General features: G+C 60.5%; 1 protein-coding gene across 2 annotated transcripts; it reads right to left on the bottom strand.

Annotated features, from left to right (window-relative positions):
- Positions 1-7,036: 7,036 nt before the first annotated feature.
- On the bottom strand, positions 7,037-27,202 carry MOB3A (MOB kinase activator 3A). 2 transcript variants are annotated; one of them, XM_045863426.3, is made up of 4 exons: positions 26,854-27,192; positions 16,576-17,104; positions 12,978-13,180; positions 7,037-10,422 (listed from the first exon to the last, which is right to left on the bottom strand). In XM_045863426.3, exons 2-4 carry the CDS (start codon positions 16,994-16,996, stop codon positions 10,393-10,395), a joined length of 654 nt encoding a protein of 217 aa, XP_045719382.1. In that variant the 5' UTR covers positions 16,997-17,104; positions 26,854-27,192; the 3' UTR covers positions 7,037-10,392. The 2 variants fall into 2 exon arrangements, with proteins under 2 accessions (XP_045719382.1, XP_045719380.1); XM_045863424.3 differs by lacking the exon at positions 7,037-10,422 and adding an exon at positions 10,474-10,784 and having other exon boundaries at positions 26,854-27,202.
- Positions 27,203-27,265: the final 63 nt, after the last annotated feature.

Raw genomic sequence — 27,265 nt, 5'->3', positions numbered from 1 at the left:
AGGGAAAACCAGCACCGCCGTAAGCCAGCGCTGGGGTCCCCCTGGGGGGCAAGCAGGGTGACCACCTGACTCCATCTCCATGTCCCTGCAAAGTGCTGGAACGTGCCAAGTGTCACCAGTGTGAGATTCAGGTCAACCCGGTGTCTCCTGGGAGCTCGGACAGACCTGGGGCTGGGCAGCAGAATTGGGGGGCCAGCCTCCCCCTGGGTCTGCTCAGGACAGACAGGGCTGTTGCCCCGGGGGGCCTTCCTGGGAGCAGATTTCCCATCCAGGGACGAGAGGCCCACAGCAGGGAGGGCGAAGCAGAGCAGCTGGTTTTGTTTTTCGTCCGCTGTCTTCGGTTTGGAAAGGAGGGCAGATGGCTCCAGAAATGTCCAGGAACGCCCCCCCCCCCCCCCGCCCCGCGTGGTGACCCGCAGTAGCACCGAGGTCAGAAGCCTGGGGTAAACGATAGCTTCAAAACAGCAGACCTGCCCACAACGCCGCCTGTGGCCCGGGACAGCAAAGGTGGCAGCAGCCCAAAGCTGACAAGTGCACACAACGCGTCCCCGCCCACGTGGGGGCGTCCCTCGGCCGCGACCAGGAGCGAGGCGCCCGCACGCGCGGCCCCGGGGACGGACCCCAGGCCCACGACGCTCAGGGAGGGACCCGGACACAGAAGGCCATGCGGGGTGTGCGTCCACGGGGGTGACACGTCCGGAGCAGGCTCATCCGTGGACGGGAAGGGGGCTCGGGGGGCAGGGGGCGGGGGAGAAGGTGGGGAGTGACCATTGATGGGGGCGGGGACACTCAGGGAGGGAACCAGACACGGAAGGCCACGCGGGGTGTGAGTCCACGTGGGTGACACGTACAGAACAGGCTCATCCGCGGATGGGAAGGGGACTCGGGGGGCGGGGGGCGGGGAAGGTGGGGAGTGACCGTTGATGGGGGCGGGGACGCTCAGGGAGGGACCCGGACACGGAAGGCCACGCGGGGTGTGAGTCCACGTGGGTGACACGTACAGAACAGGCTCATCCGCGGATGGGAAGGGGACTCGGGGGGCGGGGGGCGGGGGAGAAGGTGGGGAGTGACCGTTGATGGGGGCGGGGATGCTCAGGGAGGGACCCGGACACGGAAGGCCACGCGGGGTGTGAGTCCACGTGGGTGACACGTACAGAACAGGCTCATCCGCGGATGGGAAGGGGACTCGGGGGGCGGGGGGCGGGGGAGAAGGTGGGGAGTGACCGTTGATGGGGGCGGGGACGCTCAGGGAGGGACCCGGACACGGAAGGCCACGCGGGGTGTGAGTCCACGTGGGTGACACGTACAGAACAGGCTCATCCGCGGATGGGAAGGGGACTCGGGGGGCGGGGAGCGGGGGAGAAGGTGGGGAGTGACCGTTGATGGGGGCGGGGACGCTCAGGGAGGGACCCGGACACGGAAGGCCACGCGGGGTGTGAGTCCACGTGGGTGACACGTACAGAACAGGCTCATCCGCGGATGGGAAGGGGACTCGGGGGGCGGGGGGCGGGGGAGAAGGTGGGGAGTGACCGTTGATGGGGGCGGGGACGCTCAGGGAGGGACCCGGACACGGAAGGCCACGCGGGGTGTGAGTCCACGTGGGTGACACGTACAGAACAGGCTCATCCGCGGATGGGAAGGGGACTCGGGGGGCGGGGGGCGGGGGAGAAGGTGGGGAGTGACCGTTGATGGGGGCGGGGACGCTCAGGGAGGGAACCGGACACGGAAGGCCACGCGGGGTGTGAGTCCACGTGGGTGACACGTACAGAACAGGCTCATCCGCGGATGGGAAGGGGACTCGGGGGGCGGGGGGCGGGGAAGGTGGGGAGTGGCCGTTGATGGGGGCGGGGACGCTCAGGGAGGGACCCGGACACGGAAGGCCACGCGGGGTGTGAGTCCACGTCGGTGACACGTCCAGAACAGGCTCATCCGCGGACGGGAAGAGGGTTCGCGGGGGCGGGGGCTGGGCGGTAGATGGGGGGGTGACAGCTGATGGGGACAGGACTGCTTTTAGGGTGGTGAGAATGTTCGGGAACTAGACTGAGGTGATGATTGCACAATTTTGCCAAATACTGCTGTTCACTTCAGATGGGTGACTTGGGTAGCACGCCAACACCATCTTATTAATGATGTTTAACAACAGCAGAAGCCAGCACGTTGGTGGTTTGTGACGGAGCGTGGGGACGGGGGGACGGCCGTGCTGGGCGGACATGAAGGGCAGCCCGCGGTCCCATGAGCCTGGACGGCACGCAGACGCCAGCCAGGGCCTGGCACACTTCCTGGCCACGGCAGGTCAACGACAGAAAGAATCTCTGCATGAACACAGAGCAGGAAGCCCGCGGGGGCCTGGGAGTCGGCTACGCTGCACATCGAGAGCTGAGCCCGGGACCGTGCTTTTGAAGAACACTGGCAACAGGAAACAAGGCGTTTGAGAGAACACCTCGCTCACAAGAAATGTTACAAGACATGCTGGGAGACCGTGCTGGGAGGGTGTGAAGTCGCGGCTGACGAGGAAGGCGCCAGCCTCCTGAGCCAGGAACTTCCCCTACAGCCTTTGCAGCTGGCCCTGGTTCTGCCCCAGGGGTCACGGGGCCACGTCTGGGGACATCTGTGGCCGTCCCGATGGGGGGGTGCTCCTGCTGTCCAGTGGCCGGGGCCAGAGGGGCTGCTCAGCCCCCACAGTGTCTGGACGCCCTCAAGAGAATAATCCAGCCCTGAATGTTAGCAGTGCTGGGGGGACAGACCCTGGTCTAGAGAGACCCTCCCCAGGTGGGTGCAGGAGGAAACATCCAGAATGTTCCAGGAGCAGTACTGTCTCTAGGGACAAACAGCTCCAACCACCTTCATGTCCTCAAAGGCCACCTGCTCTGTGTTCCTGTCACGTGATGGAGTTTCGGGATTCAAGGACCGTCGCTTCCCCTCAGTGAGTGACCGCCTCCTGGTGGCTGTGCCCTTGTTCGGTCCCCTTCCCACAGTGTGGGTGGGACCCAGGACTCGCTTCTGACCAGTGAGTGGGGTGACGGTCACATCAGGTGGGAGAGCTCGTCTGGCCCCCTCGGGCTCTGGTGAAGCACGTGGCTACGCCAGGGTGGCCCGTGGGGCAGGGAGCTGAGGGGGCCTCTGCTGGACAGCCAGCAAGACACTGAAGCCCTCAGTCCTGCAACTGCAGGAAGCTGACTTCTGCCACCAACCACGGAAGCTTGGAAGCAGATCCATCCCTGGTGGAGCCTCCAGGTGGGACCCCAGCCCCTGCAGACACCTTGCCAGCAGCCTGAGCAGGGGACTCCGGCCCGTGGAAACCGTGAGATAGCAACTGCGTGTTGTTTGTTACGCAGCAGTAGCTGACTAATACAGCTGACTCGTTACTAACAACAAACAGCTAATGCAGCGGCTCTTGAAGACGTGTGTCTGCAAGCTGCAGTTTACACAGTGCAGCTGATGTGCACAGACTTTGTCTGACCCTCCGCTACTTAAGGGCTCGTCCCTTAAGATTGAGGCTGTTCTCCGGCTCCAGAGGCACTCAGGAGAAGGCGCTGTATGTTCCAGTGGCTGAGACTTGTTTAACACCTGGCTATTAATTTCTGGTTTTACTGCTATAAGTGTAGCCCTGACAGGTTTTTTTTGGTTCTTATTTATTTTACTTGTTTATTTTTAAAAAGATTTTATTTATTTATCTGACAGAGAGATAGCACAAGTAGGCAGAGCGGCAGGCAGAGGCAGAGGGAGAAGCAGGCCCCCCGCGGAGCAGGGAGCCCGACGCGGGGCTCAATCCCAGGACCCCGGGACCCTGACCCGAGCCGAAGGCAGACGCCCAACCGACTGAGCCACCCAGGCGCCCCCCCTTGTGATTTTCTTAATAACGTTTTCTTTCCCCAGCTTGTTGTGAAAACACGGGATAGAGGACCTAGAACACACACAGTATGTGTTAGTCCACTGTTAACGTGATCGCTGAAGCTGCTGGTCAACGGTAGGCTGTCAGTAGCTAGGTCTGGGGGAAGTCAAAAGTTATATGTGGAATATTCAACTGTGTGGGGGTTCGCGGCCCCGAATCACCCACTGTTGCTCAAGGGTCAACTGTACTGTGTCTTATATATATTAATACTGCAATTCCTGCTTTCTCATGGTTTGCTTTGCTTTGCTTTGATAAAACTTTGCCTGACCTGCTTTGAACTGTTCTGTGTCTTTTTTTTTTTTTTTAATCACAGCTTTATGTGGATAGAAATCACATACCGTTAAGACTCTCCCATTGAAAGTGTACAGCTCGGGCTGTGTGCTGATAAAGCTTTATTTATCGCGGGGGCCGCAGTACATTCAGAGCTGTGCAAGCATCACCACTGTGTTTGTCTGAAAAGAAGAAAGTGTGAAGGTTTGGGGTTGACCCCTCTGTGAGGTTCTTGTATTTTAACGGGAGAATCAGCCTGTGTCTCTACATCGGGCAGTGGCCAACTTTTTCTGCAAAAGCCTGGAGCGGCTATTTTCAGCTCCGGGGGCTCGGGGTCTCTTTTGTAGCGGCCCATCTCTGCCATTGTAGTGCAAGAGTGCCCTAGATCGCAGGCAAATGAATGAGCAGAGCTGTGTGCTGATAAAGCTTTATTTGCAAAAACAGGTGGTGGGCTCCATTTAGCCCCTGACCCATGACTGATGTGTTTTTAATGTCCTAATCTTGTGTTATGCTTTAAAATATTCATTCTTGGGGCGCCTGGGTGGCTCGGTCAGTTGAGCATCCGACTCTGGATTTCAGCTCAGGCGTGATCTCAGGGGTGTGGGATCCGTGTTCAGTGGGGAGTCTGCCTGGGATTCTCCCTCTCCTTCTGCCCCTACCCCCTGCATGCACACGCGATCTCTCTCTCTCTAAATAAATCCTTTAAAAAATAAAATATTCATCCTTGCTGTTTTCTGAATTTTCAATCTTTTGTAGATGCTGTTTTTCCTGTCTTTGTCTCTCTAATCTAAAAGGATATATATTGTTTTACATTTTATTAGTGATTAACTGTGTGTGTATATATATATATATAAACCTATGTGCATATATATGCACATATATATAAGCACCTTGAACTTAATTTTGCCAGTATGATCATCTATGAAATGGTATCTATAGATTCTGCCCTTAAAAAATGAATATGGGGGGCACCTGGGTGACTCAGTGGGTTGAGTCTGCCTTCGGCTCTGGTCATGATCTCAGGGTCCTGGGATCGAGCCCTACATCGGGCTCCTTGCTCAGTAGGGAGTCTGCTTCTCCCTCTCCCTCTATCCCTGTCCCCTGTTCGCACTCTCTCAAATAAATAAATAAAATCTTAAAAAAGGGAAAAATATATTCAGGGGTGCCTGACTGGTTCAGTTGGTGGAGCGTGTGACTCTTGATCTTGGGGTTGTAAGTTCGAGTTCCATGTCGAGTATGGAAATTACTTAAAAATAAATCTTAAAAAAATTCTTTTTTTTTTTAAGATTTTTTTTTTTTTTAAGATTTTATTTATTTATTTTGACAGAGAGACACAGCGAGAGAGGGAACACAAGCAGGGGGAGTGGGAGAGGGAGAAGCAGGCTTCCTGCAGAGCAGGGAGCCCGATGCTGGGCTCGATGCGGGTCTCGATGCAGGGCTCAATCCCAGGACCCTGGGACCACAACCCGAGCCGAAGGCAGACGCCCAACAACTGAGCCACCCAGGCGCCCCTTTTTTTTAAGATCTTATTTATTTATTTGACAGAGACAGACAGAGAGGGAACACAAGCAGGGGGAGTGGGAGAGGGAGAAGCAGGCTTCCCGCAGAGCAGGGAGCCCGATGCGGGGCTTGATCCCAGGACCCTGGGATCATGACCCGAGCTGAAGGCAGACGCCCAGTGACTGAGCCACCCAGGAGCCCCTAAAATGGCGATTTTTACAGCATGTCACATATACCATTTAAAAAATCACATGAAGGAAAAAAAAAGGGAAATGAAGCACAGAGCTGCCACGTGCTGGAAATGACAGAGGGACGTGTGTGGCTGGGGTAAATGGAAAGCTGTGCGAGGCCACAGGGACCAAACTACCTTCCAGAATGAACCTGGGCCCAAACACACTGTTTTGGAAATGGACGATTTTCACCGAAGTCACAGAAGCAATGTTTTGGGAACTTAAAAGAATATTCTAAAGTTCATTTGGACTATGTACTTAAAATAGTCCAGAAAATATTAAAAAACAATAATAGTGAGGGATTGATGATGCCAGATATTGTAATTACTCTAGTTTACAAGGTACATTAAAACCAGAGGGAGCAAACTAGGAACCCCAGAAACGGAGCACTGTGGAAGTAAGTAGCATTTCTGCTCTGTGTGGAAGGATCACATGGTGCTGGATTAGGGGGTTCCCAGTTATTAAAAAAATAAACATTTCCGGGGCGCCTGGGGGGTGCAGTTGGTTGAGTGTCTGACTCAGCATGGTCTCAGGTCATGATGTCAGGGTCGTGGATCAAGCCCCACGTTGGGCTTTGTGCTCAGCAGGGAGTCTGCTTGAGATTCTCTCTTTCCCTCTGCTGCTCCCCCTGCTTGTGTTCCCTCTCTCTCTCTGTGTCAAAGAAATGGGTAAAATCTTTTAAAAAAATATTTTTTATTATTTATTTATTTATTTATTTTTAAAGATTTTATTTATTTATTTGAGAGAAAGAGAGAGAGACAGAGAAACAGCATGAGAGGGGAGAGGGTCAGAGGGAGAAGCAGGCTTCCCGCTGAGCCGGGAGCCCGATGTGGGACTCGATCCCAGGACTCTGGAATCATGACCTGAGCCGAAGGCAGTTGCTTAACCAACTGAGCCATCCAGGCGCCCTTTTAAAAAAATATTTAAAAAAAAGAAGAAAACTATATAAGAAGCGGAAGAAAACAGTGGTGAATATTTGCATAAAGGTTTCCCCAGCCCAAGTTTGTAAGCTTGTCACCAAGGGTAGAAAACATCAAGGAAAAGAATGACCAAAAATGTGAAAGCTCCAAAAAAAAAAAAAAAAGTATGTTGAAATGATCATAAATAATGTTAAAGATAAACAAGAAACCAGGAGACATTGGTGTAACATATGACAAATTATAATAGAAGAGCTTGAATAAACGAGTATTTTAAAAGGTCTGTAAGTCCAATATGTAAAGAGTTTTTATAAACCAATAAGAAAAGACCTCTTCCCAATGGAAAAATGGACAAAGGCTATAAACTGGCAATATAAATGGTCAAGTGCATTGAGGATGTTTTCCTATCAAACTGGTAAATGACACACGGCCTACCATCCAGCGTTGGGAGGGGGGATGTGAGGGAATGGAATCCATGAGACGTGTTGCTGGGAGCGTAAATTGGTGCCCCCTTTCTGCAGGGTACGGCTCAGTGCCTCGAAATGTCCCACCACATGATGCCCTCTGACATGGGCACCAACCCTGGCATTCTACCTACATCCATAACCAGCGGTATTTGTAAAGATTTGACTAGAGAACTGTCACCAGTAAGTGCTGCCAACAGCCAGGAGCGATGTGTCCCATGCTGGGCCCGGCCTCCTGCAGGGCCCTGCCCTGCATCAGCCCGGCCCGCCCCCACGTGTGGCCCCACGCTGCCTCTCCCCTCCGTGGTCAAGACGGGGACCAGTACCATGTTCCCAGACTTAGCCGTCGGTTGTTATGAACCGGGGAGGATTTGAACCGTCCCCGCCTTGACTTTGCTTCCGACCAGGAGCGTCTGGGGACGCAGCTGAGCAGGGCTCTTGTGACTGAGAAGCTGAGCGGTTCTCACTGTCCTCGGGGGCTCGTGGCTGCTACGCTGGCCAGCGTGGGTCTAGGGATAATGCCGCCCCCGGGAGGAAATTTCCAGTAGCGGGGGCTCCCGATCTCAGAGGGCTCAGCAAGCAGCTGCCGAGCTGCATAAGAGCGCTTTCCCAGACACGGAGGCTGCCTGCTGTGTCATGTCCACTGGAAGGACAGTCCCTCGTGTGCTGGCCGGGTCCCAGCAACACGGCTGCCGCCCTCTCCCACCCCCTCCCAGTCCGGCGCCTGTCCATCACCTCTCCCGGCTGGACAAGTTCTGGGGTGACCCGCCCTGGGAGGATGAGTGACTCTGGGCATGGAGGGAGGAGTCCCTTGGGGGCTGGCCTCTGACTCCGGCATTCCCAGTAGCCCAGGGTAAGGGGTGCCAGGCCTTCTGTGGGCAAAACGTTTCCTTCTAACAGGGGTCTGAGCCTCCCACGGCCGCTGCGACAGGTCACCGCCAACTTAGGGCTTAACACCACATGGACTGATTCTCAGTTCTGGGCTCAGAAGTCCTAAAACCCCAGAGTGGGCAGGGCTGGTCCCCCCAGGGCCCCCCGCTCCGGCCTCTTCCTGGCCTGCGGCGCCCCCTCCATCCTCACCGCGAGCAGCGCGGGGTCTGCCCATCTTTGGGACTCCCACCCTCTGCCTCCCTCTTGTGAGGGTCTCATGAAGACGCCGGGCCCCCCAGGAACCCAGGGTCACCCCCACCTCGGGGGCCGTGACAAGGTCCCTTCTGCCGCGTGAGAGGACACGTCCCAGGTTCGGGGGGGGGGCAGGATGGGGACATCCTTGGGGGACATTACAAATAATAACAGCTCCCAAATTCTTAGCGGGTTCTGGAAACTGTTGTGGTGCATTTGCAAAATCAGCGGGTAAGGAAACAATGGCTTCTTGAGGTCTTTCCAAATAACGTAATTGCTGAGAGGCGGCTCCCCTCGCGTGGAGACGGTGCGCCCTCTAGGGGCAAGCAGCCAGCCCTGGCCCCAGGCCCTGGCCCCACCTGCTCCCATTTTGCCAGAGACCCCAGCCTGGACCCCTGGGAGGACGCAATCCAATCCCACTTCCCACACAGAAGAAAGGGCTCTCAGGGTGCACGAATCAGGTGCCCCCAGCCAGAGCTAGTTGGCAGGAAACCCCTCTCTGGTTTCGCTCTCCTAATCTACTCCGCACAAGGGTCGTTTTCTGGCTCCCTCTCTCACACAGCAGAAAGGCAAGAGTTAAAATCGTGTTTAAGGGCCGGGAAAAACGCTCAGACAGAACAGAAATGGGAGAGGGAGCGTGCGCCTGCCTCAGTTTCTCAGTTCTGACCTCCCCACCCAGGCTGTAGCCCATGGAATCCTAACCTCACCGATTCTGTGCATCTGTTTAGCCATTTGGGGGCACTTTGGCGAGCCACGAGCCCTCAGCTGCTGGGGACAAGGGCACCCCGGGGACAAGGGCAGGGACATGGCCCAACACCAGACCCTGAGGCCAGGGAAGTGGAAATGACAAGCGGCAGATGCGGGTACAAAGATGGCACAGTGTATTCTGATGCTCGTGCGGGAAGAGCTGTGGGCAGGGAGGGTGGAGAGGAGTCCCTGCCACCTTCCCTGACCTGGCTGCGCTGTGGGGACAGCCCACAGCCCTGGGGGACACAGTGGTCACGGTGCTTGGCTGAGGTTTTGCACTTAAAGGGAGCTACATTCGATCGGAAGGGGCCTCCTCGAGCTGGACCCTGGGGGTTTCCAGAAGGACCGAGGCCAAGGTCGTGTTAATTGCACTTATTGGCGTGGGTGATGGTGCTCCTCACTCCTGCGAGCACCCAACACCCAGAGGTACTCCGAGTCGGTGCGGTCCACACTGGAAGGGTGCCACGGAGAAGGCCACCGAGGACGCTGCGCGCGGGCGGGGTGCAGGCACAGGCAGAATGGGGCTCCGGGGGTCACTTCAGCGTGGCCCAGACAGGGCCCTGGCCACCCTCCCAAGGTCCACGGGAGACAGTGCTGGGATTTGGGTCTCATAGCCACACAGGGCCACGCAAACACAGGGCTTCCACGTAAAGTTGGGCAGGCATCTGCAGAAAGGCTAACTCCAGCTAATCATTTGGCAAAACTCAAAAGGTTCCAGCCCGGGAGGGGGGTTCCACGGGAGAGTCATCCTGTGATATTCATAAGGGAGAGGCGACAGTTTTCTAAAGGGGAGGAGGGCTCACACGGAGAAAACTCCAATCTCTCACGATCCACGAAGGGGCCCGGGAAAGCTGGGGAGCGGGCGTGGGGTCCCCGTCGTGCGAGTCGTGAAGCGGACACGGGGCCCCCGGGCGCTGGCTGCACGCGGCGGCTGGTCTGGGCCGAACCACAGAGCAAATGCTAGTGGTTCACAAAGTGCATGGGCCCAGGTGCTCAACACGCAGAACCACGGAGTTCAAGTTCGCCGCCTCTCAAGGAGACGGGTTCAGGATGGCCGCATGCAGACCCACGGCGGCTGCCCACTGGGATCGGAGAGGACTCCACCCCGGCGTTCAGTGCAGCCTCCACAGCACCAAGCTCGCCCGCTGGCTGGGCTTTCTATAAAGCACGGGTCCGTGTTCTGGAGCCGTGGCCCTTGAGCGTGGGTGTCCCCTGGGCACGGCCTCGGTGACTGCGGGCCCGAGGGGCTCTCAGTGGCACATCCGTGCGGTCATTTCTTTCTGTTAAGAACAAGCAAGATGTCAGGTATCGACACAAGGGGGACGGAAACCACACACAAATGGAAAAGCAGGGGATCCGGTCTCCAGGGGCCCGCAGGCCTCATTTAACGCCAAACCTTACAAACAATGCGACGGTAACAGTGTGCTGTGGGCCCGGGGTGGCACGCCTCCTGGGAAGGGCCAGAGAGGCAGTGTCCCGGCCTGTCGAGGGAGCGTGGCCCCAGCAACGCAGAAACGACTAACTGCCTGCATGCCAATAAAACTTTATTCACAAAACCAGGCAGTCAGCCCGGGGCCACAGTGTACTGATTCGTGCCTTCTACAGTCGACTGGACACTGCAAGGAAACTTCCGGAAAGCAGCCTGGAAGTAAAGATGAATACTATGATACACCCTTTAGACCCGGTGATGGCAGCCTTGAGAGTCTGTCCCGACAGATGAACGACAAATGCAAAAAAGCCGGACATGAAGGCATCCCGCCACGTTCTACAAGACAGAGCCCGGAAGCCTCGGTGCACAGGGCAGCCGGGCAGATCAGCACCCACTTCGTCTACACACGGCCTGGGGAAGTCACGAGCTTAAGCGCTTTATCCTCTGCCTGGCGCCAGAAAGAACTCGAAGCACTGGGCGTCTGGGGGGCTCCGTCGGTTAAGCGTCTGCCTTCAGCTCAGTTCATGACCCCAGGGCCCCGGGATGGAGCCCCGCATCGGGCTCCCTGCTCAGCGGGGAGTCTGCTTCTCCCTCTGGCCCTCTCCTGCTCTGGTGCGCACGTGCGCTCTCTCTCTCTCAAATAAATAAAATCTTTTTTTTTTTAAAAGATTTTATTTATTTATTTGACAGAGAGAGACACAGCGAGAGAGGGAACACAAGCAGGGGGAGTGGGAGAGGGAGAAGCAGGCTTCCCGCAGAGCAGGGAGCCCGATGCAGGGCTCGATCCCAAGACCCTGGGATCATGACCTGAGCCGAAGGCAGACGCTGAACGACTGAGCCATCCAGGCGCCCCTCAAATAAATAAAATCTTAAAAAAAAAAGAAAGAACTCTAAGCATTGATGTGGAAGAAATGACAAGGAGATCAAGGCACTAAGTTAAAACAAAAAGAGAAAAGCAAGCAGATCACAAAACTGCAGGTTCCAATTTGTAGTATTTTGTAAGTAATACATGGATGGAGATGACCGTCACATAAGAGTACCCATCGTAAGGCGAACAATTCATCAGCATTCACAGCCACAATGGCGTGTACCCTTCGTCTATCCAGTTCCAGAACATTCCACCGGCTCGGAGTAACCTCCTCCCCATTAGGCATGCCTGCAGTAACTTCAACTCTGGGAAAGTCCACTGACAGGCAGAGCCTGCAAGGACCCAGAGAAACTGGGAAAGGTTGTGTGGAGAGTAATTCAACAACTGTTGAAAACTGGGCAAGAATAGAGTTCAAAGACCTGAATCAGTGGAGAAATCCACAAAAAACAAGAAGAAGAAAAAAAGCCCACATGGGAGTCCTGGGGTCATGCAAAGGAAGCCGTGGGGACCCCCAGAGTGATGATCTCAGTCCCCTAGCAGCCAACCCGCAAGCTCAGGGCCCACTGGCCCTGGAACATTCTAGCATTTCCGCGCCTGGGGAGATCCCCGCCCCCTGGAATGGCCCTGGGGGGCTCCGAGCACTGGCCTCACCGGGACCTCCTGGGGGGGGTGTTCTCCACCCTTGTCACCAGTGGTGGCGGCAGCTGGTGGGTACTTGGAGAGCAGCCACCTGCCGCCTCTGACCTCACAGGTCCCGCTAAGAGCCCACAGCAGTTTGGGAGAGTGGTGGGGGAGGGGCCCCAGGGAGCCATCTCGTTGCCTGAGTCGCCCCATCTCTGGGCTGGGGTCAACACGGCTCCAGCTGCAAATCCACAGCCAGAGGGTGGGTTCGAGGGTGCCGTGGGCTGGGACGGGGGCTGGGGCGTGCCTGCCAGTGGGGATGGGGCTTCATCTGGGGCGATGGAATGTTCTGGAACTAGAAGGCATGGTGATGGTTTTAGCACCTTGTGAATGTATTAAATGCCACTGAATCATTCAGTTCACAACGGATGATTTTAACTTATGTGGAGTTTACCTCAATTAGAAATAAATCATTGCCTGCTCTCCGGCCAGGCAGTGAGGACGCGGGCAGGGGAGACGGGGATGCCCCGGGCCAGCCCCCTGGCCGCTGCTGTTTACGGCACTGGAGACCCCCCCAGTGTCTCCCACAGGGCAAGGGGGGCAGCCGCAGGAACCTCCCCGGGGAGCCCCCCAGGATTCAGGACCTCTGCCTCTCGCAGGGGCCGGGGTGTTCACGTGGGCAGCCACATCCCCACCGGGCCCGCCAGCCGGAGCAGGGAGCAAAAGGAACCCAAAACCACCCCAGCGGGTGGGTCCCACGTGCCAGGAATCTGAGCAGCACCCCCTCCATCTGCGGCCACGCCCAGGGTCGCCGTGTCACAAACTTGGGCCCAAATCCGAGGAACCTACCTCGGCTCACTCTGTCCGCTCCGGGCTGCCCGGACCCAACGCCCCCCGCCCCCCGCCGCCCCGCTCACCAGCGGCTCCAGCTCCTTGGTGTCGATGAGGCCGAACTCCTTGACGAAGTAGTAGAAGTGCTTGTAGCAGGTGTTGACGTGAGCCTCGGAGCCCATCTGCGCGATGCGGTCGAAGTGGTGGATGTAGACGTGCACGAACACGCGGAACAGCCGTGACAGGATCTTCTTCACCACCTGCAGGAAGTTCTTGGGGAACGGCGTGCCTGCACACAGAGCGAGGGGCTCAGGCAGGCTGGCAAGCACCCCCATCCTGGGCCCTGGCCTGCGGCCCTCGCGGACCAGGGACGCCCTCCCGCCGCAGAGCCAGGACCGCAGGGGACACGCCGGCCACACGCCTCCCCATGGGACCCGGGCCCGCGTCAGAGCGGGCAGCGCCCCCTCCCTCCCCTTCCCTCCGCGTCCGCGGGCCGGGGATCTGCGAGCCCCACCGCAGGTTCTGGGCCCTGGGCGTGTATTTCTGGTTAGGCTTATTTCTCCTAATAAAATGGGGCAACCCGTAAAAACGTATTTTTGCCGTCAGACATCTTTCACTTGGTGTATTTCTCCCCACCTCGAGCGCGTCTTTATAACGTCACCTACGTTCGAGCGATGACACAACTTAATTGCGAACGTGCACACGTTGTAACTCCTACTGTGGGTTTAATGCTCCGTTTTTCCTGACTGTGGTGAAATGCCCCTATGGGGGGTCCCCGTGCCGGCCCCCCCCCGGCGCAGTCTGTGTGTTAGGCACCCCCTGCCGCCCCGAGCACGTGTCTGTCCCACGGCACAGCCAGGCGCAGCGAGCACCAGCAGGTGGCTGCCGGGGCCTGGGAAGAACGTGCGAGGGGCCGCGGGCTAACAGCCCGGGGGGTGCACACGGAGATGCTGCGGGAGGCTATGGTGCACCGGGCGCTCGCTTGCGGCACCTGGACGGCAGTGAGCATCGGGGCGCACGGGCCAGGTAACGCTGCCGAGACGGGCCAGCCCCCGACATCGCAGAGCCCGCACGGCTGCTCTCCAACCGGGGCAGGCCTGCCGGGTGTGGAGCCGAGGGCAAGCGGGAAAGAAAAGGCTCTCCGTGAGCTGTGCGGGACGGGTCCGGCCAGACCCCTCCTCGGTGTCTGGGCCTGGGTGGCCTCTCGGCCCAGAACAGTGGCACTTGTATTCAGTCGGTGCTAAGCATCTCTGAATGGTAACCAGGGCCCAGTTCCTGGGCCGCTAACCCCGTGGAAGGTTTGCTCGGCATCACTGAGACCTCTGAGTTTTCCCTGTCACTCGACTCTGCAGAGATGAACCCCAACGGTCGTCCATGAACCCAAATTTGTGGGAACCTGAGGAGCAGCTACTGTCCTTGCAGACCCCTGAAGGCCACGTGGTGGGAGGTCCCCTCGGGGGGTGGGAATCCCTATGCACTCGGGTCCACGACTGGTGGATAAAACAGTGCAAGCTCAGAAAGAGGGTCAAGCCCACGGGAAGCAGAGAAAGGCGGGGTGGAATGCCTGGGTCAGCTCCAGGCCTACACGGGGCCCGGGTCCGACGCTGCCGCTGCCCCCTCTGTGTCCCCCTCCCAGCCGGGCAGCCACCAAGGGCAAGCCTGGGTGAAGGGGGAGCCTGGCTGGGACGGGCTCAGAAACGGCCGCTGCACGGGCTTGCGATGATACACAGGGCGCGCCTGGCCCGCCGCTGGCTTTTATAAATGAAGTTTAATGGGGGCACAGAGCCACCTGTTTGTTTACAAACGGCTTCTGGGGTCTTTTGGCCTACGGTGCAGATCCGAGTGGTCAAGACACAGACTGGCCTGTGAAGCCGGAGAGATTCACCATCTGGTCCCCGTGAGGACAGGTGTACCCGCCACCGGTCTAACATTAAGAGCACAGGCCGGTGGCTTGAGGCCTAAGTGGGTGTACAGGTGTGAGCAGAACCAACACGCGGGCCGGCATGTAACGTGACCCGTCCCCTCTGCCAAGCCACACATCTGACCCTGAGGCGTGCCCAGCCACGATTCTCAGAAGCACCAAGACAGGAAGCAGAGAGACACGGCTGCCTGTGGGAAGCACGTCGTCTGGCCACCTGGCTGGGGTCCTGGAACAGGGCCGGCAGGTACGGCCCAGGCCAGGCCGGCCCCCCGATGTGAGCACGTAGGAGAGGCCAGGGGTGCTGAGAGCCCGAAGAACAGCGGCCTGGCCTCAGAGTCCCGCTGGACAGCCGTGTGGCCCCTGCCCAATTCCTTTTCTCTGCCTCTCACCAGCATCCAGTTTGGTAAACTAGGGATTCACCTTCCATGGGCGAGGGGCAGGCGCGGCGTCTCACGTTCTGGGGTGCTGACTCCTGAGGAGCTGGTGGGACTTGCGGGGATTCTAACGAGGCGGGGAGTCAGACGACGTGGACTCCAGGGCTGCCCCACAGACCCAGCAACCTGATGGAGGGACCACTGGGAATCCCAAGTTTGGGAAAGGATGAGTCTGGGGTGGCTTCTCCCCAGATGGCCCCTGAAAGCCCTCTGCCAGTGTCAGCCCTTTCCCGGTGCAGGTGGCGAGGGGGCGCCCCAGGGGAGAAGCTGGAGCGGGTGCAGAGCTGGGCCGGAAACCTGTTTGCCTGACTGGTGTTCCAGGACGCCACGTCAACGCTGACGGTGACAGTGAAAGCCACGTCTGCGGGGAGTCTCCCAGTGCCACCGTCACAGACCACCACCAGCTCAGCGGCTTAAACAACTCATGCATCTCTCACAGTTCTGAGTCCATGTCACTGGGCCGGGGTCGAGGTGCCGGCAGGACCGTTCCTCTGGAGGCTCCGGGGAGAATCCGTCTCCTTGCTTCCTCTGGAAGCTGCCGGCATTCCTAAGCTCATGGTCCCTTCCTCCTTTCCCTGCTGTCAAACCACCTTCTCCTCTCGCGTGTGCAATCTCCCCCTGCCTCCCTCTTATGAGGACCTTGTGATGACATTCAGGGCTCAGCAGGATGATCCAGGGGCATCTCCCATCTCAGGGTCCTTAACTTAAAGCAGAATGTGTCCCCCACACGCAGGCACGTCCCTTGGCCAGGAACAGGAGTGAGGGGCCCACACGTGCAGCCCCGGGGACGGACCCCAAGCCCACGACGCTCAGGGAGGGAACGAGACACAGAAGGCCACACAGGGTGTGAGTCCACGTGGGTGACACGTCCGGAACAGGCTCATCCACGGACGGGAAGGGGGCTCGTGGGGGCCGGGGGATGGGGGGTATGGGGAGGGACTACTCTGGGGAAAGGGATTCCCTGCAGGTGATGGAATGTTCTGGAATTAGATAGTAGTGAGTTGCACAACTCAGTGAATGTACTAACAACCAAAGTGAACAGACCCCGGGGACACTGGGCTCAGCGAGAGGAGCCAGACCCCGAAGGACACATCCCGCAGGACCCCACTCCCAGGAGGTCCCCAGAGGAGTCCCGTCCACACAGACAGAGAGGAGAGGGTGGGAGCCGGGACTGGGGCGGGGGGTGGGGATGACCGCTGATGGGGACCAGGTTGCTTTCGCGGTGGTGGAATGTTCTGGAACTCTGCGAACGTATTCCTAAATGCCACTAAACAATACACTTTAAATGGCCTGGCGCCCCCCACGGCCCCGCCCGGCCCCCTGACTCACCGACGTGGGTGGGGAAGAGCTCCTCGTTGTTGATCTGCACCTCGATCCAGTCCATGAGCAGGTCCATGTAGCGGGGGGCCGACAGCGCTGTGGGCTTGCGGAACTGGTGCTCGTCCTGCCAGCGATACTCGTACTTGGGGCCGCCCGACATGACCGGGCAGGACTGCTCCGTGCAGCCGTCACCAATGGTGCCGTAGATGAGGTTGACGCGGTTGAAGAAGTCCACCACGTGCACGGCCACCCAGTCACTGAGCTCCTCGCCAGGGGGCAGCTGTACGGCCAGCTTCAGGTCCAGCCCCGCGTTCAGCGACGCCTGGGCCTTCTTGTGCAGCTCGAACCGCTGGGTGCCCGGCTCGAACTTGCGCTTGGGGCGGAAGGTCTTGTCCTTGTTGAAAACTTGCTTCAGGAAGGGGTTGGACATCTCGGCCCCCTGCCCGGTCAGCGCGCTCCCTGGCGACGCCTCTGCAGAGGGGCCCGGGCAGGATGTTTGCGTCAGGTGGCAGCCGAGGCGACGGAGATTCGCTGAGACCTGCAACACAGAAAGGGGAGGACCTGTCAGCTGTTTCTGGAGACCCCGCTCTGGAAGCACCAGGGGGCCGGACTGCGAGGCTCCCAGCACTCGCGGTTTTCAGTTTCACCAAGACAGCACCCGTTCCTCCGTGGACAAAATGGTCCATGGCGGGTCCCAACTGCCTCAGAGCAGAAGACACGGAGACAGCTCCCGACAAGCCAGAGCTGGAGGCATCTCCCCCGTGCCCGGGGGCTTTCTCGTACAGCGGGACAGAGTGTGGAAATCCACACAGAGGCTAAGGGGGCCCGCAGCGGGTTCGTGGTGGCCTCCGAGAAGAGAGGCCCACGTCCCTGGGACCTACAAACGGGACCTCATTTGGAGGAAGGTTCTTTGTAGACGTGATTAAGGATCTTGGGCTGTGCTCCTTCTGGATCATCCAGGTGCCCCTAGTGTGACGACAACTGTCCTGGTAAGAGGAGACACAGACACGCGGGAGAAGGCTGCATGAGGGCGGAGGCAGGAGCGCCGTCCCCACGGCCTCTGAAGGAGCCAGCCCTGCCCACACCCCGGCTGGGGCACTGGCCTCCAGAGCCGAGAAAGGGTCATTTCTGTGTTCCCGCATTGCACCTAAATCTCCTTGTTGCATCGGGGCCCACCCTAACCCAGGACGCCCTCGTCTTGCTGCCCGAGGATGTGTGCAAAGGCCCCATTCCCAATGGGCGGACATGAATTCTGGGGGGACACCCTCCACCGCATTGCCCGTCTCAGAAGCCTGGATGAGCCCGTCTGGGTCCAGCCTGTCCAACACGGGACCACGGCTCCCGGGAGCGTGGGCCGGGCTGGGACAGCGGCGGCTGGGACAGGGGAGGCCGGGCGCCGAGGGGCCGGCGGGGTGGGGGTCTTGGCAGTTCACCAGGCACACGGCACTGAAGGGGAAGTCTGCAGACAACGGGGAATGGAAGGACCCGCCGGTGGCCCCACTCCCCATCGCACGCCCTGCGCCCAAGTCACCGTCTACGTTACAGCAAATGCCTGCCTGGTTTCTCTCTGCTTAAACTGTGGGGTTCATCCCTCCGATTCGGGACTGCTGGTTGTCAGGTGGCCCGCCCCTCCAGCCCCAGCACGCTGCTGCAGCAACCCACCAGACCTAGGGCTCCTGGCAGCCTGACGACAGAAAGTTCTGCAGGTTCCACACCTGGAACGGGACTCCTGGGGGCTGCTGCCTCTCCCGGCTTCTGGGGGCCCCCGCCCCCCGCCCCCCGCTTCTGTGGGACGCCCCTCACCCCCCGGACCCAGGGCGGCCTCCGCAGAGAGTGCCGGGTTCGATGTCAGCACCTCGGCCAACGGCGGAGCCGAGCGAGCCTACGCGGGGTCCCCGGACGAAGCTGTCAGGCTGACAACAGGGGCGCCCGGCTGCCAGCAAGCGTGCGGTCAGAGCTTCGTCCCGACTGCCGCAGGCGCGGCTCCCGAGAGCCGGTGCCCCTCCACGCGGGAAGCAGCGGCCGTGTGTCTGTGCTCCTTCGCCTACTTGGCCGACACCCTGCGGCCAAAGGCCAGGCCGGCCCCCCACGCCGGCGATGGCGTTCCAGCCGCCACACGAAATGTGCCAATGGCTTAAACCGGTGCTGGGGCCGGACGACTGTCCCCGCGGCTGTGCAGACCCACGGGGCGCTTGGGGCTGAGGGACCGCAACACTCGGGCAGGGCCTCGAGAGCTGGTCCTCCTGGGATCACCGAGGGGTGTGGGGCCGGATGGGAGGTGGCAGCAGAGATGGAGCGACCCCCCCGCCCCGCCATGGCTGCCCAACCTGGCCAGTGTCGGCCTCGGCCTCGGTGTGTCCCCGGGACCCCTGCTCACAGGGCTCAAGACGGCCCGATGTGCCCTGGTCAGGGGAGAGGACATGGTGGGAAGAATAAAGGCCCCAGAGACCTCCCCATTGTGGCCCCGGGACCTGGGACGTGTCCCCTCACACGGCCCCGAGGTGGGGGTGACCCTGGGTTTCCGGGGGGCTCGCTCTCTCGCTTCATGTCCTCACGAAGGGGAGGCAGAGGGTGGGAGTCCCAGAGATGGGCGGACCCCGCACTGCTGGCAGTGAGGATGGAGGGGGGGCCGCAGGCCAAGAAAAGGCCGGAGCCGGGTCTCCCGGAGCCCCAGGGGGACCAGTCCTTCCTGTGCTATTTTGACTGTGACCTCCAGACCCGTGAGATGACAGATCCGTTTTGCTTTAGGCCATGAAATTTGTGGTCACTCGTTACAGCAGCCCTGGAAACCCCGAGGAGCCAACAGTCCCAGGCTACGCAGGGCATCCTAACGAGCACCGGCTAGAGCAGCTGTGAGCGACACCGGCCAGGCCCTGGGTACACGTGGGCCCGAGGCCTCCCCTTCTCTGCGCTGACCGGCGAAGCCCGACCACCTTCTGGGCCCAGCTGTGCAGCAAGCGTGCTGGGAGGTCCGCTCGAGGCAGCATAAACCATGCAGAACACCGGAGGTGAGCATCAGGGACGGAAGAGCTAGCCAAGGACAATGGGGCCAGAGGGACGGGAGAGACCCCAGCGAGAAGGGGAGGGAACCACCACTCTCCACGAGAACGGCTGTCAGCACGAAGGACAATCACCAGGGCCCATGAGGACACGCAGCAATCGGACCCCTTGTGTGTGGCCGGGCAGAGCCTAAGACGGGGCAGCCGCTGGGGAAACAGCCCAGCAGTTAGACGGGGCCGCCTCTCGGGTGCACCCCCAAGACAAGTGACAACAAACGTCCACACAGAAACTTACACACTTCGCAGCAGCACGATTCGTGATCATCACCCCAGGGTGGAAACAACCCAAACGTCCATAGCAGGTGACATGTGAACCAGCTGTGTCCCCCACGCACCGGAGCGTCCCGCGGCCGCGAGCAGGAGCCAGGCGCCCACACGTGCGGCCCCGGGGACAGACCCCGAGCCCACGACGCTCAGGGAGGGAGCCAGACACAGAAGGCCACGTGGAGTGTGAGTCCACGTGGGTGACACGTCTGAACGGGCTCATCCGCGGATGGGAAGGGGGCTCATGGGGGCTGGGGGCTGGGGAGAAGGTGGGGAGTGACCGTTGATGGGGGCGGGGACGCTCAGGGAGGGACCCGGACATGGAAGGCCACACGGGGTGTGAGTCCACGTGGGTGACACGTCTGGAACGGGCTCATCCGCGGATGGGAAGGGGGCTCGGGGTTGGGGGCGGGGGAGAAGGTGGGGAGTGACCGTTGATGGGGGCGGGACGCTCAGGGAGGGAACCAGACACGGAAGGCCACGCGGGGTGTGAGTCCACGTGGGTGACACGTCTGGAACAGGCTCATCCGCGGATGGGAAGGGGGCTCGGGGGTGGGGGCGGGGGAGAAGGTGGGGAGTGACCGTTGATGGGGGCGGGACGCTCAGGGAGGGAACCAGACATGGAAGGCCATGCGGGGTGTGAGTCCACGTGAGTGACTCCAGGCAAGGCCCGCTCTGAAGCAAGAGGGACGCGGGGCCGTGAACACAGGTGCTTTCACCTGTTTCCCCACGGCCGCTCCCGTCACTTCCTGCCGCGCCCGCTCCCGGCCGGGCACTTCCTGGCCACGCTCCGAGGACGCGGCAGCCACACCGAGCAGAAGGGAACACGGGCCCGGACCGGGTCTGCCCCCTGGGCCCTGCTAACATTGGGGTGTCCCGGGCGCTGTGGGGGGTGAGCAGCACCCCCAGTCGTGAGGACACCGCCCAGTGTCCCGTGGGGGCAGAGTCAAAGACCCTGCATTAAAGACAGTGACTCGGCGCTACCCGGTTAAGGATTAGCTCAGACACCGGACAGGGAGGGCCTGGAGCTCGAACCCGGGGCTGTGTGGGTGGAGCCACCACCCTTTCTGCCAGGACACACGCCACCATGGCAAAGCAGCTGTCCATGAGCCAGGCGTCCATCGGTCTCGCCCCAAAGTCAGGGCCAGCTACCCCCCGGGCCGGGGCCATTCCCCTACTGCACCCCTGCACACACGGGTGGGGGTGCTTTCCAGGTCCCAGGCCCGGGCACGGGCCCAGGCACTCAGGGCCTGGACGGTGGGAAGGTGGCACCTCGGAGCACAGGGCACAGCCACACTCGCCCCCCTGCAGCCCAGGGCCCCTCCGCACCGTGGGCGGGTGCGCTGGACAGGCCGGTGGGGACCCCGGGCCCACCTGTGACCGATCATGCCCAAGCAGCCTGCCTACCTGCCCCGGTGGTTAATCTGCGAACTTGGCCACTCTCAGGCCACCCTGGGTGCAGGTCAAGGGGCAGCAATCCCCTGCGGGCTGACGGGAAGAGCAAGTCACTTGTGCCCCCGCCACCTGACAGCAGGGCTCGCGAACTTCCTCATTCACGGTCTCATTTCAACCTGCAAACACCCCTCTGCTTGAGAAGACGAGGTGGGGGTTGCGTCCTTCGTCCGGCCGGGCTGGGGCCACCGCGGCTCCTGCCGAGCGCCGCCTGATCCCCGGGCTCCTCACATACCCCGCAGCTAAGCTGCACCCAGGCAGCAATCCCGGGACAGGGGAAAGGCACCCGCCACTGCCCCGCTGTTGGGGCCTCTCGGGGTGGCTCTGGGAGCTTGGCCTGCCACCACGTCACCTGGGGACCTGCGACCCGCACAGAAGCGGGCCGTGTGGGGTGGGAGGGGGCCTCAGGGGCACGACAGGGTCCGCGTGCCTCCGTGGCAGGGACCAGATGCGCATCAGGCCAGTTCTGGAAGATGGGGGGAGGGCTCACAGGCCTCATGCTCGCTCTCTGTCTCCTCCCAGAATGTGCGAGGATTTTCTGCAAAACTCCCCTGATGGTTAGAATTCCCCTCACAAGCAAAGGGCTTTCTATGGGGACACACGCGCCCCATGGCCGAGGGGTGGCCAGCCACCTCAGCGTGCCTTTGCCTTGAGAAGCGCCGAAGGAGGCAACCCCCCATCGCCAGCCCCCAGCCCTGGTTCCTGGCTCTCCCCAGACACATCCGAGGATGGCGCAGGGGAAGGTGGGACGGGCTTCTGGGGGTTCAACGCTAAGGGCTCCGCTGGTGGCCCAGGTTCTTCCCTCAGATGAAGGTGGGCGGTACTTAGAAACTTCTAGACTGATGAAGGTAAGATGACAAAACTCCCCAGCCCCAACACACAGCCTCTTCCCCCTCTCTTTTTCTAAAAACCAAACAAAACACAGTTCCTCCAAGCAGCTGCCTTGCATGACCCTCCCGGGGAGGTGCAGCGCGGCCCCTGCCACTTCCTTCCGGTGCCTCCACATCCTGCCTCAGCCGCGGCCGCGCCCCCGCTCCGGGGACACTGCGCTGGAGCGGGGGGCCTAGACGGGACAGGCCCCAACCACACAGGTCGGCCCCGTGTGTTCTAGACCAGCATGCAGACCCTGGCTCCCGGCCGGGCAGCCGAGTGTTTGGCTAGAAGATGCTCGAAGCCCAAGGATCAGTCCTGCCCAAGAAGGCCGCACCCCAGAGTGTCTTCCACCATCTAAACGTTGATTTTTAAATATCAGCACTGCTCCCTGGGCGGGAAGCCACCTGCCGTCCTGCAGGACTCACAGGAAGGTGGCTCCAGCCCCCCACCACGGGGTGCGGCGTTCTGTTGGCACTTGGCCCTCATGTCTTTGCTGCTGGGGTGAAGTTCCCCAATCTGTTTTGTAGGAAGGCAGGAAGTGGTTTGCTGAGACCACACCAGGCCAGGTGCTATCAAGGGGTTCTGCATACTTCAGCCCTCATGACAACCCTTTTATTTTATAATCAATTATGATATAATTCACATACTGTAAACAGTATACAATTTTAAAGTATACAATTCAATGGCTTTTAGTCAAATCAGAGTAGGGCAAACATCACCACAATTCTAGAACATTCTCATCACCTCAAAAAAAACCCTGTGCCCATCAGCAGTCACTCCCCATCCGCCTGTTATGGGTTGAATCGTGTCCCCCAAAACATACCACCGGCACCTGTGAATGGGACCCTCTTTGGAAATAGGGTCTTTGTGGATATAAAGATGAGGTCACACTGGATAGGGTGGTCCCAGCCGATGACAAGCATCCTTATAAGAACAGGGAAATCTGGACGCGGACACACGGAGAAGTGGGCCATGCGACCACAGCGGCAGAGAGGGGGTGACAGGTCTACAAGCTGAGGGGCGCCTAGGATTACCTGGGACCCCCAGAAGCCGGGAGAGGCGGGAAGGACGTCAGAGTCAGAGCGTACAGCAAATAGGAGGGGGGCCTGGATGCGAGCCCAGGTGTCCTGTGCCTCCCACCTGTGCCGCACCAGGGCGGAGGCAGTGCTGGGTGCACGCAGGCCCACACAGACTCTACGCCTCCCCCTGTGCCTCCTCCACCACGGGGACAAATACTGAAATACTGTTTGACAAAACCACGTCACCTAGGGGACAGCCAGCGAGCTGGCAGGGATGCCGGCGTCAGCTTGGGAGCTGCGCCTCTTCGCCAGGCCCCCCGCCCGTTTCACCGAGCAGAGGCCTGCACATCAGGAAGGGCAGGGCATGAGAAGCAGAGCCCCTCACTGCCGTCCAAACACGGACTCCCCCACCGGCTGTCCAAGCTTCCTTTTAGCATCAGGATGCTCAGGACCTGCACTTGACTCTGCAAAGACCCTTGTCTGAAGGGGACATTGCGCATCCACAGCAGGCCAGGCCCGTCCACTCACGGACTGCACTCTCTCCAGGGTGCTGTGCCCAGTGCCCAGCTCCGCTGGAGGTCTCCCTGGGGCCACTCTGCCCCCAGAGAAGCTGGGCCACGTCTGGGGACCCCTGGGGTGCTCCTGGCATCGAGCACACGGGGCCGGGGAGGCTGCTCATCTCCCACAGTGCCCGGGACGCCCCTGCACAGAGTGACCCGTCACAGATGTCTTATTTTGGACTCAGGAGATGCAGAAGCGCCTGTCTCCTTCCCAGAATCTGGTTTCTGAAGCTGGATTTGCCTTTTTTGCTTAAGCAATCTGAACCTCAAAATTCTAGGAAATCAGGAACAGGGCTCTCCAGCTGGGGCACATCTAAAACTTCCCCGAGTAAAAGCCCAAGCTCTGAGCCAGCTGCTTGGGGAATTTTTGTTAAAGCTCCATTTTACGAAGCACTGGAGCACCGGAAATATGATTAATAGCTGACTTTTCACTGAGCTGTCTTGGCTTGGGAGCGTCTGTACATACGAAACAAACGGACTAAAATTGTTTAGAAAAAAAAGTTCAGGAACTGGACTAGCATTTCTGAGAACTCCCTGAGGAAGTAAAATAACCACTTTTGCTTCTGCTGAAAGAGAGAGAGAGAGAGAGAGAGAGAGAAGGGAGGTGTACCTAGAATTCAACTCGCCAGGTTACTTGGGGCGCCTGGTACCAAACACTGTGCTCATCAGCTTTTGAGAGATGTAAAGATGAAAAGGACGTGCTCTCCCTGGAGGGAGGTTCAAATAAAAACTACCGAGCCAGGCAGAGACACGGAGGAGCCTCAGCGGCACGTCCCTGGGTGAGAGCAGCCGGGCTGAGAAGGCCGCACACCGTGTGGTTCCGGGTCTAGGACGTTCTGGAAACCGCAGAACCGCGGAGGCGGAACGAGGATCTGCGGTGGCCAGGGTGGGGGAGGGTGACTGGGCGGAGCATGGAGGGTCGGCAGGGCCAGGAACTGCTCTGTGCCACGCTGTGATGGTGGATTGCTGCCCGTGACATTCGTCCAAACCCACAGTGAGCCCTGGTGTCCCCTGCGGCCTGTCGTTCATAATGTCCCAGTGTTGGTCTGTCAGCTGTCACAAACATCGGGCTCTGGCGGGGATGCTGGTCATGGGGGAGGCTGTGCATTTACAGAGAGAGGGGGTCTGGGGGAACTCCACCTTCCACTCTGTTTTGCTCTGAACCTCAATTTAAACAAAATTATAACCAACCCTAATTCAATTACAATACACCAAGCATTTGGTTAAATCCTTGAGTAGCTTACCCCATTTGAGAATTAACTAAAGCCACAGAAAACAATGAATCCTGTGAAATCAGGAACTGGACTGACATTTGTGGAAAGAACGTCACAGAAAACACTAGGAATATAACATGCGCCATGGGCGAGATTTCAAACTTTCCAGTAGCTTTGCTAAAAAGCGAAGAAGTGCAAAGAAACAGGTGAGGTCACTACTAATACTGTATCATATTTTACCCAGGAACGCCAAAATATCATTTCAACACCTAGCGGATATAGAAAACGTTATGGACATTTTGCCTTTTTTTTTTTTTTTTTTTTTAAAAAGAGACACGCTCTGTGTCTGGGACTTGGTGTGTATGTGGGGCCCGCAGCACATCCCAATTTGGACAAGGCCCGTTTTAAAGGGCTCTCGCCACACGTGGCCTTCGGCTGTGGCACCCGCCAACTCAGCTCTGCTGGGGTGAGCGAGAGGGAACGCCACGGCGGGAGACGGCCCGAGCAGGGTGCTGCAGGAGGTGGGTGCCTGCAGGGGGGAGTGGAGGGGCAAGCAGGACATCCACTTGCTCTGTTCTCACCCGTAACCAGTGGACTGGTTCAGTGCGTTCTGAGAACGGACCCCGACAGGTGGCCACAAACACGCGGGGACACAATTAGTCCTTAGCAGTCAACTGGGGACCTCGGGGGAGGCTGCAGTGCACTGCCCTGGTGTTGGCCAGGGGTGCGACCTTTGCTATCACTCCAGGCTGAGCCCGTAAAATGGGCTAAGAGCCCCAAACTTTATGTGTGGTGGAGGCGGGAAGAAGGAAGCGGTTGGATGGGGCCATGTGTCACAGAACCAAGTCCAAAACCAGAAAGCGCATCTGCCCCTTGGGAGAGATCCGGCCTCTCCGCCACCCGCGGTAGCCCCTCAGAGGGAACCGCCCTCCCCGCCGCCCGCGGTCGCCCCTCCCGAGGGGCCCGGCCTCCCCGCCGCCCGCGTTCACCCCTCCTGAGCGACCGGGGCTCCCCGCCGCCCGCGTTCGCCCTTCCAGAGGGACCCGGCCTCCCCGCCGCCCGCGTTCGCCCTTCCAGAGGGATCCGGCCTCCCCGCCGCCCGCGTTCGCCCCTCCCGAGCGACCCGGCCTCCCCGCCGCCCGCGTTCGCCCCTCCCGAGCGACCCGGCCTCCCCGCCGCCCGCGTTCGCCCTTCCAGAGAGACCCGGCCTCCCCGCCGCCCGCGTTCGCCCCTCCCGAGGGACCCGGCCTCCCCGCCGCCCGCGGTCGCCCCTCCGGAGCGACCCGGCCTCCCCGCCGCCCGCGTTCGCCCCTCCCGAGGGACCCGGCCTCCCCGCCGCCCGCGTTCGCCCCTCCCGAGCGACCCGGCCTCCCCGCCGCCCGCGGTCGCCCCTCCGGAGCGACCCGGCCTCCCCGCCGCCCGCGTTCGCCCCCTCCCGAGGGACCCGGCCTCCCCGCCGCCCGCGTTCGCCCCTCCCGAGCGACCCGGCCTCCCCGCCGCCCGCGTTCGCCCCTCCCGAGCGACCCGGCCTCCCCGCCGCCCGCGGTCGCCCCTCCTGAGCGACCGGGCCTCCCCGCCGCCCGCGGTCGCCCCTCCCGAGGGACCCGGCCTCCCCGCCGCCCGCGTTCGCCCCTCCCGAGCGACCCGGCCTCCCCGCCGCCCGCGTTCGCCCCTCCCGAGCGACCCGGCCTCCCCGCCGCCCGCGGTCGCCCCTCCGGAGCGACCCGGCCTCCCCGCCGCCCGCGTTCGCCCCTCCCGAGGGACCCGGCCTCCCCGCCGCCCGCGGTCGCCCCTCCCGAGCGACCCGGCCTCCCCGCCGCCCGCGGTCGCCCCTCGGAGGACCCACCTGCGGTCTCACGCCCAACTGGCCGGGCGGCGCTCGCGGCTGTCCGGCGTCCGGCGCCCACCGCCCGCTCCCCTCCGCAGCCGTGGAGCAACAGAGCGCACCGCCCGCCCCCGCCACCCCGCCCAGACAGATGGACTTCCGCTACCGGCCTGGGCCTCCCCGGAAGCGCAGCCGGGGCGGGGGGGCGAGGTCTAGAACGGGGGGGCGCTCCCCGCAGCCGCGCGCTCTGTTGCCTGGCAACCGGAAACGGGCCGGGACACCATTGGCTGGTGCCGGCGGCTCCAGGCCTGGGGCGGAGCTTGCGCAGTGCCGGCAACGCGGGGCCGGTCCTCCAGCCCGGGCCGGTCCTCCAGCCCGGGCCAGCCCGGAAGGAGGAGCTAGCGCGTGCCGTGGGCGCATGCGTGGGGCGCGG

Source organism: Mirounga angustirostris, unplaced genomic scaffold (genome assembly GCF_029215605.1).
Source record: "Mirounga angustirostris isolate CCGP_5_RB_7025 unplaced genomic scaffold, mMirAng1.0.hap1 SCAF_1, whole genome shotgun sequence".
Classification (NCBI taxonomy): domain Eukaryota; kingdom Metazoa; phylum Chordata; class Mammalia; order Carnivora; family Phocidae; genus Mirounga; species Mirounga angustirostris.
The sequence above is the reverse complement of the archived record's forward strand: the minus strand, read 5'-3'. Positions and strand labels throughout refer to the sequence as shown.